Source organism: Pieris rapae, chromosome 1 (genome assembly GCF_905147795.1).
Source record: "Pieris rapae chromosome 1, ilPieRapa1.1, whole genome shotgun sequence".
NCBI lineage: Eukaryota > Metazoa > Arthropoda > Insecta > Lepidoptera > Pieridae > Pieris > Pieris rapae.
The window spans coordinates 6,111,210-6,127,634 of record NC_059509.1 but is presented as its reverse complement, the minus strand read 5'-3'; the positions used below and the strand labels follow the sequence as shown (position 1 = coordinate 6,127,634).

At 32.8% G+C, this 16,425-nt stretch overlaps 2 protein-coding genes across 2 annotated transcripts; one reads left to right on the top strand and one right to left on the bottom strand.

Moving 5' to 3' along the window:
* Window positions 1–242: 242 nt before the first annotated feature.
* On the bottom strand, window positions 243–13,374 carry LOC110995791 (patj homolog). Its single transcript, XM_022263120.2, has 17 exons — window positions 13,161–13,374; window positions 12,980–13,070; window positions 12,635–12,791; window positions 12,196–12,362; window positions 10,525–10,651; window positions 9,212–9,324; window positions 8,262–8,398; window positions 7,323–7,471; window positions 6,900–6,977; window positions 6,036–6,237; window positions 4,976–5,140; window positions 4,616–4,755; window positions 3,910–4,095; window positions 3,146–3,294; window positions 2,395–2,524; window positions 1,485–1,651; window positions 243–1,065 (listed from the first exon to the last, which is right to left on the bottom strand). The coding sequence occupies exons 1-17, from the start codon at window positions 13,178–13,180 to the stop codon at window positions 922–924; spliced, it is 2,322 nt and encodes a 773-aa protein (XP_022118812.2). The 5' UTR covers window positions 13,181–13,374; the 3' UTR covers window positions 243–921.
* A 1,726-nt stretch (window positions 13,375–15,100) lies between these two features.
* On the top strand, window positions 15,101–16,370 carry LOC110995811 (E3 ubiquitin-protein ligase RNF4-like). Its single transcript, XM_022263156.2, has 2 exons — window positions 15,101–15,502; window positions 15,693–16,370. Exons 1-2 carry the CDS (start codon window positions 15,320–15,322, stop codon window positions 15,921–15,923), a joined length of 414 nt encoding a protein of 137 aa, XP_022118848.1. The 5' UTR covers window positions 15,101–15,319; the 3' UTR covers window positions 15,924–16,370.
* Window positions 16,371–16,425: the final 55 nt, after the last annotated feature.

Here is a 16,425-nt window from a genome sequence, read left to right as displayed (position 1 = left end):
ATTACGTTCTATTATATTATTCACCCACGTGACTCACAAAATTATTTTATCTATGTGTGTGTTGTAAACATATTGATTCATGAGTAGTCTTGCTCCTTCCCGAATTTTGTATACGTTTTTGACATTCACAAGCATGCCCTAAGACGCATCAAAACTGAATAAACGAATGTAGATGTTTGATATTCCCCCTCAAAAATGAAATCACAATATATTTATTCTATTTTATTTCTAAATCAAAATATTTGGAATGATAACAATTAATAGTCTTATAATAATACTTAATACTTATAGTCCACCGATATTGGTAATGTCAGCCAATGATCATAGAAAAATTATAATAATTCTTTATAATTTTTTGAAATAATGCTGATAACGCTTTTATTTTAATAAGTACAAAACTATGATGGCTATAAAGATTTAATAACCGTTATATATTTTTATAAATTAGAGATTTGCAATAGTTCTTTGCCAGATTAGAACAAAGATACAATAAAATCTTGTCATGATTTGTCGATTTTAACAATTTAATAGTAATATTTAGATATATGGACATTTACAGACTCTATTATAATAATTGGCACTCTAATGTACACTTATGCCACATTTCAGTTTTTTATACAAAACTCGTTTGTAATTATTAATAAATTTTTATAGAACATTCTATAAAAGTTAAACTCAAACCTGAACCTGCCAAGATCGACAACTGACAGATGACATATGTCAAAATGATGGATTATATATGTTAAGATGGCGGCGCCCAAATGCAATAAAAAAGAAAGTGACATATACTACACGGTCTGTTACAAAACAATGATGTCTTCTTAATTATATTCAATTTATGAAATAAGATTTAATAGTAGCTCATTCATAAACTAGTCATTGTGAATAAATTATTCATATAGATCTCGGTAATCAGGGGTTTTAAGCCGATGGCGGAGGTGTGGTGGGTGGCGGTGGCGGATGGTCAGCTAATGGCAAAGGTTTAGCCACTCCGATGCGGACCACGCCTCTCGGTGCGCCCTTCAGAGCCGCTACCGCCTGCTCTAGACTTGCGTTTTCCAAATTCTAGAAAATATAAATAAAAAAATGATATTCACAACTTTTGAGGTAAACACAATAATGGCCGCATATCCAGGTTTAATTCTTGGTTAAAATTGGTCAGTACCAACCTCGTAAGTAAAACTAATATACAGAATATTAATGGACGACATGGCCACCACAAAAATACTGTCCAGGAAAAAAACCTATAATTTTCCCAGTTTAACATCACTTTTCATTGATGTTCCTCCTTTTTTGTATATAACAGTGGGCATATGGGCAGGAAGTTCACCTGATGTTAAGTGATACCGCCGCCCATGTACATTCAATGCCAGAGGCCTCGCGAGTGCGTTGCCGGCCTGTCCTGTCCTGTGTATTTCAATTTATTTTAATTTAATTCAATCTGGAACCCGAGTAACACCAAAAAGTCTATATTTAAAACTCACCTGATCATTAACAAATAGTAATCTATCCCCGGGTATAAGTCTTCCATCTTGTTGAGCCACACCCCCCGGGACCAAGGAGCGAATAACGACCAACGTATGCGCAGGACGCAGCGGGTCCTGATAGTCTAGGATCGAGAAACCTAGACCACGCTCGCCCTTTACTAACTCTGAAATAAATTGTTATATTCCAAATATTTTAATAATTTGTTTTAATCTGGTAATACTGTATTATCTTTTGATAGTTAAATATTTCATAAAAAATTAAGGAAATTTTCCTAATAATTAAAAATATGCAAATACCGCTTTATTTGCATTGATTTAATTAATAATCAAAATGAGAAAAGCACTCTGGCATTACGAAACTATGTTAATTGAATACAAGAAAATAGAAAAACTTGAGCGGTGTAAGTGGCTTTAGCGACTCCTTATCTCTGAGGTCGTTGATTCGAACCCCGATTGTAAACTTTGTATGTGAGCATTGCACACTTATAAGTGAAAGATAATGTTGTAAGGAAATTTGAAATTTGTTGCGCCAATATTATATAATCTAGCTTCTACTTTGATTCTAAGACATTGATACAAAAAAAAAACATTTTTATTATCAATTCAGCAGTAAAAACTAATCAACCGCTAGAAAATAACTGCCCAATAATTTATTAAATTTTAAAAATCATATTTAAATTATTAAAAATAAATCAGTGGCGCTAGAACCTCTTTAGGTCTTGGCTTCAGATTTCTGAATCTGTTTCATGATCATATTAAATTTAAATAAACTATTATTTATTTATATTCTTGTATAAAATAAAAACTTCTTAAAAAGCGTAATCAAAACATAATTTACACATACCAACATAATAAATTGGCGTTTATAACCAATAAAAAAATATGTTGACCTGGGTCAAATACTCACCAATAATCTGTGGCTCAGAAGCCCACATGGCCAGGCCCGTTAGTGGTTCCAGACTGCGCGAACGAACTTTTCCCGTGTTACCATCGTCGACACCTGCGCCTGCGCCGGCCAGACTTCCATCAGACTTTGCCTGTAATAACATCTCATTAAATATTTTCATTTTTAAATAAATATAATACAATCGACCAATGTCTTCAAACATTACATGCAGACACAGACTAAATCGTTACTGAAAACTAATATTGTAGAGTAGCTTGCCAGCCAGTGCAGTGTGAAACATGTATTTGATTTTTTTTTCGTTTTTTATTATTTATTGTATACATATTCTTAAATAGAAAGGGGTTGGTGGTGGAAAAACAAACTTGACACGGTTTGTCTATATTTTGTATAACATTGTATGTAATTTATGTATCATCAAGCTGCTCTAGTGAGCGAATCTACGTCACTATTTTAACATGACTGTATTTAAAAAAAATGTATTTCAAAATTAGTGACTAATCATTTCTTGATAGTAGATTGAAGATTCTATTATCATTATGATTATAATGTTAAAAAAATTAAATCAAATACCTGTTCACTTAGGTACTTATATTATAGACGATCCCTAGTTATGCATAATATCAAAAACTACGGAATCAATTTTAATGATACTTGGACGGTCCCCTAACTTGTAATATATAATAATTTCAATAAAAAAGGATTATATGAATGGAACTGATGATCTCCTTTTTGAATCCAGTTAAATATATACCTTAACAAGCGTAGGTGCTGGCGGAGTAAGGTCTATGGCTGGCGTAGGTCTAGGTCTTGCGCAAACCATGCAGACTTCACTTGACAACTCCTTGAGAATAGATACGACTTCCAAGTGATTCATGCCTAGTAGTCTGTGGCCGTTCACCTCTGAAAAACATAAACAGACATAATATTAACATGTAAATTATTATAAATGTTAACTATATTTATTTATATTTTATTAATTTGTTAATAATTTATAAAAAATTTCTTAACATATAAAAGTTATTTCATGACGCCCACTAAACCCGCTAATTCTGTGACAGTGAGAATATTACTCCGCCATGTATTTTAATTTCATATGATATATATCCATTAAATGTTTGATAAGCCAAAATAGTTTTTTTATTATTATTTACTCTACTTTTTTTTGTTTTTTTGCCATCATGTCCAGGGACATTTTATATCTCACAATAAAAAAAATATACATTTCACTGCTTCCAATACACTATTTTACAAATGACGTGCTACGCGTCGGGAAATACCCCAGCTACATCGATAATATTTACATTTACATCGGTAATATAAGTCAATATAGTATATAGTAACAGTTAATAAATATTTGAGGGCGTCACCGCCAGTTTGCAAACAACGGACAATCGACCAAAACAGATTTACATTAAAAAACACATTTAAAATATTAAGTGGGTTCATAATATATAATAGCATATAATAACAGAAAAAATAGACTTTGTTATATCACATACAAACATATTCACTTACCTAGTAATTCATCTCCGGGTCTATGAACACGTGCACGCCCTACTGGTCCTTCGGGCAAGACAGACCGGACATAATGATGGGGTCGGACCTCTCTACCACCTTCCACGTCCACGGTACCCTCCAAGGAAATACCCAGGCCTCCACCACCACGGACCACCACACCTACCACTATTTCCACGTCATCACCTGAAAATGACAATTATTATCTTATTTCCAAATACAACTTTAAATATATAAACGTTTCAATGGCAACAAACTTAATCCTGGTAAAATTCGTTGAAAATAAACTAAGTTTGTGTTATGTATTTGACCATTTAGCTCCAATAAAGTATCGTAAAAGTGCCTTTAAATGAGTAATCATTATACTTTATTATCTTTGTAATTAGTCTTGAACCACCTAGTAAAACGTTTTTTGGATTATTTGTCTTCAGTCATTCACTGTGACGAGTAAAGTGAAGATGGTTGTAGGATATGATTATGAATGATGCTTTTACGATTTTTTTTTAAATTTGATTGTTAGTTTGTGAAAAATTTATCTCTCCAGAAGTGTATTACACCTATATAGTAATATCCTTTGTAGTTAATAATTATAATATTCACGTTGTTCCAGTTATACTTCCCGATCTCTTGACAATTACATCACGCCTAAACGGTTTGATTTATTAAGTTTATAAAGCTATTTTCTATGTAAATAATATATGCTAACCGAGTATGGCCTGCCACTTCCTCTTAATGGCGTCCTTTTGCTCCTGTGTCCGCGGCATCTCAAAGACTGGCTGCGGTCGCTGTATCGTCGACACAGAGCTACGACCGCTCTCACTCACGTCGTCGACACTGGTCTCTGAACTGCAAAATAAAAAATCATAATTATATTAATCATAAAAAATATAAAATATAAATATCTATTTTCTATTCTATAGCGTGTTTATATGGAGTAATGTAGTAGTCGATCTACTAAAAATTATCAAAAAAACAAAAGTTGCAATGTCGGTCCTATCATACATCAAAATGCATTAACGGTACAATTTTAGTTAAACAATCTGATGGAATTTCGGAATTAACGTACGTGGTATTAAGGTGTGTCATCTGTATTTGGTGTTCGCTGGAATCAGAGTTATCAGCGCGATGCATGTGCAGGAAGGGATTGCTGACATTCGTTATTGCAGCCGCTGCGCTCTCACCCGCCGCTATTGCCTGTTGGAGTTGCTCGAATTTCGGACCACGAAGATATCTAAAAAAACATTTTACTGTATATATAACATTGATTTTGACTTCTATTTGGTGTAATCATTCTGCTCGAAAGAACAAAATCTGAGACTCTTACATGTCAATTCAAATAGAAAAAAAAATATAAACCAAAATTTATATATTGTTACGAGCTAAGGGATTGGATAGAAAATGTCGTAGATCTCTTTTTAAGGGTTTATTTCTTAAATCAAGCAGTGAGCAATTTATGAACAAAAAAAATCAGAAAACATTGCAGGCGACCCGTCTTTGTAACAACATATTTGTGATACAAATTTAATTGAATCGTAATCTTAATAATATTAATAGAATCGCTGAAATTTCTTTACAAGCTAATTTTATTATTTACGACTGGACTAAGAACTGGTGCGACGCCATCTTAGATGCCAGAAGCGTTTTGGCGGGTTTTTGAACTTATGTTTAGTTTAAACATTTAAAGCCAATATTTAACAGAATTTAAAATAAGTATGTAATTGTATAGGTGCCACAGCCACATATTAATCTGAAATGGTTTTTAAAATTTTGTCATATAGCCCGTTACCAAGAGGGTGTGAAGATTAGAATTAATGATAAACTCAAAAACGTGCCAGTATTGCCTAGATCTACCCTAAATTTAATTTGTATGTAATCTGCCAACAATGTATGCTAACTTCAACGATATCAAATATGGGGGAATGGAGGAACTCTAAAGCTTGTTTATATTAATAGTAATTAAATACATATTTATATAACCATACAATTATAAATTAACAATTCTTCGGAACAAGATGAAGTACAAATATTAATGAAAATCACAATCACTATGCCGGACATAGAAATAAAGGGTAGATGTTGATCAGTAAGTGAATTTCTCTTTCGCAAATATATTTGTAGATGCTCACCTCTCTAGTTCAAGGGTGACAATGTTCCCACTCTGCTTGAGGGCGTCCACTGCCCTTTGGTTTGATTTGCCCGCGAGTGAGACGCCATCAACTGCCACTATGCGGTCATTAACTCGCACTTTACCACTTAGAGCAGCCGCACTACCCGGGGTCACTGATTTCACAAAAATCCCGGACAATTCCTCTTTTTCACACACATAACCTGAAACGTAAATATGTACTTTATTGTTCCGCGCCGTGTTAATTTTTTATCCATAAAAAAAATTTTAACCAACCAGGGAAATGTTATGCATAAGATATAAGAGTGTAGTATATATATATATAAGAGTATAGTCTTTAGTTTATAATTAAAAAGAAATCAGTGACGCTACAACCATTATTAGGTCTTGGCCTCAGAGTTCTGAATCTGTTTCATGATCATATTTAAATCTAATAGGCAAGGTGATCAGTCTCCAGCGCCTGACACACGTCGTCGACTTTTTGGGTCTAAGACGTTTGATGTTTTCCTTCACCGTTCGAGCATATGTTAAAAGCGCACATACAAAGTCCATTGGTGCACAGCCGGGGATCGAACCTACGACCTCAGGAATGAGAGTCACACGCTGAAGCCACTAGGCCCACACTGTTCTACTCTTTAGTTTTAAGGAATCAAAATTTTTACTGCGGTGTAGCCCTTAAGCACCAATATGGCACCCCTCAGTAGGTTTTTAGTGTTTTCTGTATATAAATATTAAGATATAATAAACAAAAAATTCTTTTTTTATATTTTGATATGTCGTAAACAAAACAAATGGACAAATTTTGAATCTTTATCTTGAACTTAATTCCAGCGTTGCGAAAACACATACAGTTAAATTAACATACCTGCTATGGTGATACCTAATCCATTTTCGTCCTTTTTAAGTTGCACGGTAAACCTATCTACTTCAGGTGACTCTGCGTCTAAAAAATATATCATTCAATTTTTTTATTGATTATGTTTAACCATACTGTAACATATTAATATTAACGTCAAAGATACATGAGTCCAATAATAATAGGATAAGGCATAATTCTATAAATAGACATACATGTCTCATAGTTTTTTTAGAATAATAATAGCCGATATATATGTATTAAAGCAAAAAGTTTGAGAATATTAAATACGGAAGAATGCCCAGTAAAACTGATCTTGGCGATTAAAAATAAAGGTTCAGTTTCTTGATTCTTTTTTAAACGTCACGATCTATTGTATTCATAGTTACCTATAAAAAAAAATTATATGAAATTAAATAACAACGCACTCACCGCTTTCTGGCGGCGGAGTGATGGATTTATCGAAGACAAATCTTGTTGAAGCCGAATTGACAGGAAGTGGTGTCGGCTGTGTGTGGAATACCTGCTCGAAACCTGCTTCCATGAGATAGCGGTCTAGAGCTTCAGGGCTTGACAGAAGTCTGTAAAAAATTATATTAACAGGCATTGTTATATATTATTCGCAGACTTATTTTAATGTGCTACACAACATTACCAGAATTCAGTCATAAATGGAGTATGCCATAGAGAAGAAACGTCTAGCATTTATGTTCCACTAGTAAATATAAGTACTTAGCTTTGCTCTGTTTTGATATGAAAAAAAAATTTAACGATATCTTTTTAACATAGAACATTTAGCTACGCTACACTAGTGACAAACCTCAAAATCGGGGTTAATTGTAGAGGGGTAAAGAGTTTTTTTTGTATTTTATATCTATACTAATATTATAAAGAGGAAAGGTTTGATTTTTTGTTTGTTTGTTTGTATGAATTGAATAGGCTCCGAAACTACTTGGCAGATTTGAAAAATTCTTTCACTGTTGGAAAGCTACATCATTCCTGAGTGACATAGGCTATATTTCATTTTCAAAAAAATAGGCATCCTTACTAAAATTACGATAACATTAACATTTGTTTATTATTTGATACAATTCTAACAGATGGCGCTGAGTTAAAGGTAGTAGTTTGGCAAGACGACGTTTGCCAGGTCAGCTAGTTGTATAATAAAACAAAAATATTTGGAAAAAAAAATTCGTGAGGTTGGCACCCCTTATCGCCTAGGGGTTTTTAAGATTGATAGTAGCCGATTCTCAGATCTGCTGAATATGAATAGTAAATTTCATAAGAACCGGTACAGCCGTTTCGGAGGATACACGAGGATTTTATATACATATATAGATATAATGAATTAAAGTAAAATTAGATTGTTACCTAGCCGGCACGACCGGTGCGGTTGATGGGTGCAACGCCGCCGGGTCTACCCCACGAGCCACTACCAACCGGACACGAGAACCCGATGCACGGAGCACCCCTGCCACTTGTTCTGACCCCATTTCCATGAGGCTTACCTTGAACCAAATTATTGCTGAGTGAAACCTGTAACTCTTGCGGTAATTACAAATCTTAACGGATATCATAACCTATAAATATTTTCCTAGGCAGTGTCATGTGGCAGTCCAACAAAAAGTTTTTTTTTTTGACGTTTATAAGTGTACATTATGTTATGTTACCTATATGAATAAACGATTTTTGACTTTGACCTTAACACATGGGTGAGAGTGCCAGTTGCAATCACATTAATAGTCAAGCAACATGTAAGCGTGGCAACGTCACAAAGGTTGCAATACGGGGTAAAATGGTAAAATCACCGTAAGTAATCAAAAGAGATTCAAACAAATATTAAATTTTTATTGGTCCTACACATACCAAAACGATCATGTCACCACTTTTGTCTCTTGAGTGAACTGATGAACAAATGTTCATCAGTAAATCTATAGCAATTTGTCTAATCAATAATTATTGATCATTTTATCTTTATATTTTTAATATTGGGTAGAGATCGAAAATACATTCAAAATATTATTATTCCAGCAGTATTTTATATGTATATATAAGTATTATATAAATTATTGCTTAGCAGATGTAACAAAAATAATTTTATATTATTTCACTGTTTTATTACAAGCATTTAATTAAAATTAAAGCAAATTGAATAGAAAATAATGTTTGTCTTGTTTCAGTTATTTCTTTAGACCTTGAAATGAATCTTGGATCAGAAATATTTTGTATGCAAATATAAAACCAAATTATTAAATTAAATTAGAATATAATTATAATAAATTAAGAATTTCCATATTTATTGACGCTCACAAGTTACTTACATCTCCAATTTGCAGTATATGGTCACCAGACTTTAATCTCCCATCACGATCAGCGACGCCACCAGCAAGAATAGTTTTCACAATGACACCACTGGTTCTGGCGCCAATTATACCTAAAATAAAAAGCGAAAATCATAATTTTAGAAATGTATATTATGTGATCAGCTTTTGTTGGCATGAAACTTAGAACAATTATTTTTTAAATCATAGTTAAATGATAGTGCAAATCTATGTGTCATTAGAATCATGATATCATAAAAAAGTGTGATTACTAAATTTTAATTAAGTTATTTTATGGAAATTTACATAAAATAATGTTTGCTGAGAAATTATCAAGAAGTAGGACGGCATTTGATGGGTATCGTAGATAGTATGGATAACCATGGGGGCACGAGTTGTGATTTTCTGACTTATTTAAGTATATTTACATTTCTAAGCAAAAACAAATTCTTAAGGAAACCTATCTCTACCTAACTACTTAGTAATGTTTATTATAATAATTATTAAATTAAAGAAAAAGAGTGCGTGTACTTATGTACACGCGTTAGAAGTTATTTTTCTCTGGCATATGAAAAATAATTATTAAATTATATTATTCATTCAATTTTATAATAAATATTAAATGTTAATATTTAAATTTGATGTTCGATTTATTTGCTATCACAAATTTTTCAATTATTGTTTTATTTTATTTTTAATAATTAATAATAAATATTTAACGTTGATAATAATTTAATAATATTTAGTATGAATTATATTAAATAATAATTTTGTCATTTATGTTACTAAATAATACATACGGATAGTTAACCTCAATTGTATTGAAGCACTTAGGAAGGTTGGTGAGCACAGTTTTTTCACAAATATTTTTTAATATTAATTATTACGGATTTAAATATTCAATTTAAATCACTTCTGATTATAGTTCAGACGCACATATAAAGTTCGCACTTGTTTTAAATGTAGAAACTCAAAGCATGGATAGGATAGGATAGGATAAATATTATAAATATTAATACACAGTAAACAGAGGCGGTGTGCGTGCCAACATGCGCCACTAACAGAGGTTCCATTTCTGTTTTGTTGGTAGCATTTTTTTCTCAACTTAATGAGTGATTTAGTGGGCAACTTCATACTGTTAATTTTGTGTCACGGCGCGCGCGCACCGTATTAATTCACTTTCATAAATTTTTCATAATGCGCCTAAACTATAACTTCAATAAAAAAAACAATATTTTGCTAGATTTTTAAACAGTAGTAGAGAATTTAAAATCTATATGAAAAGTATTAATACTTTTTCTTATATTACTTACCAAATCCAAGACCAGTGCCATCATTCACCAAGTTTATTATCTCAACCTGTGCCCAATCTCCAATGACAATGCTATTTGCAGACGCCAGTGACTCATCATTTTTAGCTATTTCCAAAATACCTCTAATCTGAAATATGAATTTATATGGTTAGTACTTTTTTTTAAGAAGTTTTTTTTATAAAATTATTGTTAATACGACAAGTCATGCGTTGTAACATACACTCGGCGTCAAATAAATAGCATCTTTCCTAAAATTCGTGTCAAGGGATTATAACTCCTAATATATTTCCATTAATATGCTTTCAAAAAAATAATAATTTGTTTACGGTAAATGTAAAACCACATATCGCCAGCACTTTTAATAAAAAGTGGCGATTTGGAGGCTCAATAATTGTACCAACGCATATAAAGGGGGGGGTTAAGAGTTAACTATGGGTCATTCGCTATCCAGACGTCACAGAGGTCACACTGAAGAGCTCCGTCAAAAAAATCCCAGTGAAAATGGATAACACGGCAGAAGAAGCCGTATCATCTCGACGTCCGCCGTTCCACAACTGCGCGTTTTTCTAGGCAGTTTTTGCCGCGCACCACCACTCTGTGGAACCAGCTGCCAACTGAAGTATTTCCGAACCAATTCGACTTAGGGTCCTTCAAGAAAAGAGCGTACCAATTCTTAAAAGGCCGGCAACGCACTCGCGAGCCCTCTGGCATTGAGGGTGTCCATGGGCGGCGGTATCACTTAACATCAGGTGAGCCTCCTGCCCGTTTGCCCCCTGTTCTATTAAAAAAAAAGCAGCAGCTCAAGTGGTGGCCCTACTGCAAACTGGTCTATGGCAGGTTGAAGTTGCTGGGCAACTGAACATCAGCCGATCATCAACATGGATCCGGGAGACGTCGCTGCACTAACGTCAGAGATTATGACTACATTGTGTCAACGTCTTTGCGGTTCCGCTTATGCAACGCTGTGGAGCTGCAGCAGCGGCTTTGAGCTACTCGAAGGACAGCAGTCAGCGTCTCCACTATCAGAGACGCTGCGAGAGAAGAATTTGCTGCCCCGGAGAACTGCTACAGGCCCCCAATTGACTGCCATCCACCGGACGACCAGGAAGCCATTTTCCGAAAACACGTGACGTGGACATTTGACTAGTAGGGGAATTGTTCCTGGGAAATGTTCTTTGACGAAACCCGATTGTGTCTGTACAACAACAAAATGCGTAAGAGAGTCTACAGGCGACCAGGGGAGCGTTTTACACTAGCCTGCACCGTGAAAACCATCGGCTATGGAGGAGGATCCTGCATGTTATTGGGCGACATCTCTTTCGACGGCAAGACAGACCTCGTTTGCGTCTCCAGAGCTAGAAGTGGTCGCGGCCAGGGGTCTCTGGGGATTTATTGGGGGGTTATTGTTGATTTTTAATTTTTGTATTGTTCCTTTTCTTTGCAATTTAAGAATAAACATAATTACATATTTTCCCATAATTTTTTTATGGGGAGTTGTGGCCTATTACAGTTTTCAAATAGGGGATTTCATTACCTTTTTAATGATACTAATAATGATAGGGTACAGGATGAATATTAGGAGTTATAATGGCTTGACACAAATTTTAGGAAAGGTGCAATTTTTTGATGCTGAGTGTATAATAAATTGACCTGTTTAAAATTTAAATATACCTGTTTTGGGGATTCAACAGCAGATCCTGTATCAATTCCTAATATTCTTTCAGTCTCCCCAGATGAACCAAATTCAAGGCTTTGTGGTGGTGAAACCTGAGGAACTCTTTGTTCTTCATCTCCTTCATGTATTCCAAAAAAATTTCTTGTTTGTAAAGCAAGATCACCTAAACAAATGATAACTAAATTTAAAAAGCTGCAAAGTAAATTCCACAAATCCAAAGAAGACAAACATTTTCAGATAAGTCAATCAATTAATATTATTCAACCACTACTAATTAATTATTAAGGTAATTAGTGAATCTCTTTGATAAGTACCATTTCATCTGAGCACAAAACCCCACAAACAAATAAGATTCATGAGCAAGTTATTTTATATCTAATTTAAAATCTGTAGAGTGATTATGACTTAAAATAATTTATCAAATCTAAAATATACCTGCAGGGGTTATATCAAAGTCATCTGGAATAATAGAAGGATGATGTGCAACCTGAGTAGCGAGCATGGCCACAGAATCTTGTAGTGTAACTATACTCCTTAATATTGGATTCTCAAGCAAATTAATAAGCATATTCAAATCATCATTTGTTGCAGCCTAAAATGTATAAAAATATTAGATATATTATTATTATTATGACTGCATACCTATATATATCAAATCCAATACATTTTTGACAAATGCGTTAGAATAATCGTAAAGCCTCGTTTCTAATCCTTATAAAAAAGTTTGTTACAAACATATCTTAGTTCAACTAGGCTCATATACCTTAAATAATAATATACCTTCAACTTTGGATCATCGCTCGTATCCACAGCTATTTTGACGCTCTCTAGTTGCTGTAATGCATTTGAAATATTCATCCCTAAATGCATACTGAAATGTAATTACAAATAATGATATAACGGACACAAACTCTAAATGCTTTAACATAATACGTATAAAATATAACTGTGGAACACTAACTTTTCGTGTGCCTTCAGCATAAGTGTTAATAATATCCTTAGTTGGTATAAACTATATACCTAGTGGGAAACCTAACGAAATATCACCTTTCACAAAAACCAAAAATTTAATATTTTAAAATTATTGCTGTTTAAAAATCTCTACTATTATAATATTATGTATATTCATTACACAATAGAATTAAGAATTGTCGTACTGAGATCGTTGAGTTTTGGTAATTAATTGATTAATGATATTGACATTTGACAGGAGAGAGTAGATGTCAAATTAGGGTTACCAACGCAATAAAATGTTTGTTTTTTTTTTCAGTTAATTTTCGTTAATTCGTGGAAATTAGCAACGACATTAATTTTATTATTGGGTTGTATTTAATTTATTTTATTCCTTTACATACTCCCAAATGATGGTTTTGATGCGGGACCTTTTTATGGAAGTCATGAGGATTGGCGTAACATCTTTTCAATTATGTATATTATTGAAAATAGTGGTGTTACTAAGATAGTACTGTCTAAGATACAGAGTTCAATAAAAATATTAGTTGGAGACTTAGCTTATCTACTTTTATTATTATGATTGATAAAGTGATTTTTATACCCTTAAAAAACAGTTTCACCTTTACCGTGATTTTATAAAACCACACAATCCTTTTTTATACAATACTTTCAAGTTATATTACTTCTATAATAGAACTTAAATAAATTAATTTGATTTATTAAGTATGAGAAAATTTACGAATAAAACATGGCAACTTTAAGCACCAATTACCACGATTAATAAATAATTAAAAAAAATTACCATGATGATCAGAGCGTTTAACAGTGCTGCCAGATCAGGGGATTTTCCCCTAGATTTAGGGGTTTCTCAACCGAGCTAGGTGCAGAATAGGGGGAAAGAATATCTAGGGGTTTTAGTAAGGAAAATAATTTCAAAAACACTCCATGTACAGTTTGTTTGTATGTCACGTTCCTGATTTTGGAACTAAATTGAAGTACGAACAGATAGTAAGAATAGGATCTGTGTGTCTAACCTTACTTGCTTTATCCTTAATTTATCAGACTCTGAGGCCATTGTAAAGCGAGAGTAAACGGTCAAAATCAAATTATTTCAGTATAATTAGTATTATTACTATTTTCTTGTGTAGCTAGGCTCCATATTTCAAGGATCGTCATGCTCGTTTAAATGTCATTGCTTGTGGCGGCGTCCAAGCGTCGGGTTGTCTCTCTCCCTAAAACATGTCGAGGGGGCTGACCCTGCGTCATACTCCAGAACGGGGTGCTACTTGTGGTGACTGGTCGTACTTGAATTCGTGTACGCGGTGATTAGTTGTTTCTACTATGTATTTGCATGTTGTTTCCACGAGAATTTAAGTGCCTCCTGCCGATAAGAACAAATCTTTGTTTTTAATTTATTTTGTTATTCTTTTTTACTAAAGATGTCATATGGAACATTGTGTAATGGTTGCAGCTCCTTACAAACGTTGTGTAAAAGAAAAAACTTGGCGATTAAAAGAGTGGTGGAGAGTTTATTGCCAGTTCTTCTCTTCCGTTCTACGCCCTTGATTTGAGAACTGGCAGTAAATGTAAAATTAGAAGCATTCAATGTATACTTCTTTTATGACGTTCATAAGTGTACAATATGTTACCTACATGAATAAATAAATTTAGAATATTAAGATTTAATATTTATATATAAATATAATATATGATTTATTATATTTTGAACTAGCTTATCCCTTTGTTTTCTTTTGATGTGTTTCTTTATTTTTAACGCGTGTATTACCGTCGTCATAAAAAAATATGCTTTAACCGTAGTAGTTTATGTAGAAGTCGAAAACTAAGTTTGTATTTTGTATGGACAGACTAAAGATTACCTACTACACTAGATTTTAATGTCTACAATATAAATTTTTACCTATGGTTTATTATTCTGTAGTATTTTGTTATGACTTAAAGCCTAAATAAAGGTCTATGTTACAAGGGCATAAAATTAAAAACAGTATTTAGTTGGCTGTATTTTATAAAGCAGTAATCATTAATCAACGTTTATAAGCAATTTTATCATCGTGTGTTGCTGACAAGTCTTTAATTCATTTATGAGATACATTTTCTAAGACCTAGTACGATCGAAAGGACATTTATTAATTTAGTACATAATTCAGTATGGCGGATTTGACTACGATTGATTTAACAAATTCTTTGTGTTTAGTAAATCACAATGCTTTGTCTAATTTAATCATTGAAATAGATGATACAGACGATTCTTTTTCTGGGGATATAGCTTTTCAGAGTACACCAATAAGACCTGCATCGAAAAAACTACGACAATCACTCGTACAAAAGAAGGTAAGTTTTTTTACATTTGGAATTTTCATAAAAGAATACCCACTTTCCACACGAATCACTGTCAATTAAATAAACAGAATGTTAATGTTTCCCGAGATGTAAAGTTACTATTTTAGTTTTTTATATTTTTAGCTTTCTTTGTGTCAATGAAATACTATGCTTTTCTTATCAATAACTATATATATTTCAGAAATTGGATGGGTCACCAGAGAATACACCAGATTCTAAAATTGGAGAATGCTCTATTTGTTGTGAAAGATTAGGGAAAAGACCAGTTTCATCGACAATGTGTGGACATATTTTTTGTACAGCCTGTATAGAAACAGCATTACGTCATGATAAAAGATGCCCACAATGCAGGAAGACAATGAAAGGAGCAAATAAATATCATCCAATATATATACCATTAGAATCTAAATGAAAAATTTTATAGGAGTATATGTCATTTTATTTAACTTATTAATACTATCCAACTTTTTGTATAACTATTTTGACAATTTAGATTTTCTCTTATTGACATGTATGAATTACTATTTCATATATAAGATTAAAAGAAAACATTAGTTATCTGATGGTTGTAATATTTTAAAAGGGATAAATATAATTCTCCATTTCCACAATTAATTTCAATCTAATTTTAAAATAAATGTTATGTATAAATTTTATTAAGGTTATAGTGAATTTGAATCTTCTGTTCCATAAATGTAATGTATTATTTAAACACTTGTAAATTTATGTTATGTAATGTGATATTATTTTATGACCAATGCCTAAATCATATCAGAAGGTTTTGGCTTTGGCAACTTTGTACCTGTAAATTATAATAAATAGTCAATGCTTGAGCAATATTAAATGTCACTAGTATGAATCCGCTGATTTTATCTGTACCTTTGCCCTTTAATTTAAGTAAGTTTGGGAATATT

Excerpts from the sequence above, each read along its gene's own strand:
- LOC110995791 (XM_022263120.2), bottom strand. The coding sequence starts at position 13,180 with ATGCTGAAGGCACACGAAAA. Across the intron at positions 10,652-12,195 it reads CTGTTGAATCCCCAAAACAG|ATTAGAGGTATTTTGGAAAT; the intron begins GTATATTTAAAT and ends TTCATATTTCAG. Across the intron at positions 4,756-4,975 it reads ATGACACACCTTAATACCAC|TTCAGAGACCAGTGTCGACG; the intron begins GTACGTTAATTC and ends TTTATTTTGCAG.
- LOC110995811 (XM_022263156.2), top strand. The coding sequence starts at position 15,320 with ATGGCGGATTTGACTACGATTGATTTAACAAATTCTTTGTGTTTAGTA. Across the intron at positions 15,503-15,692 it reads AATCACTCGTACAAAAGAAG|AAATTGGATGGGTCACCAGA; the intron begins GTAAGTTTTTTT and ends TATATATTTCAG.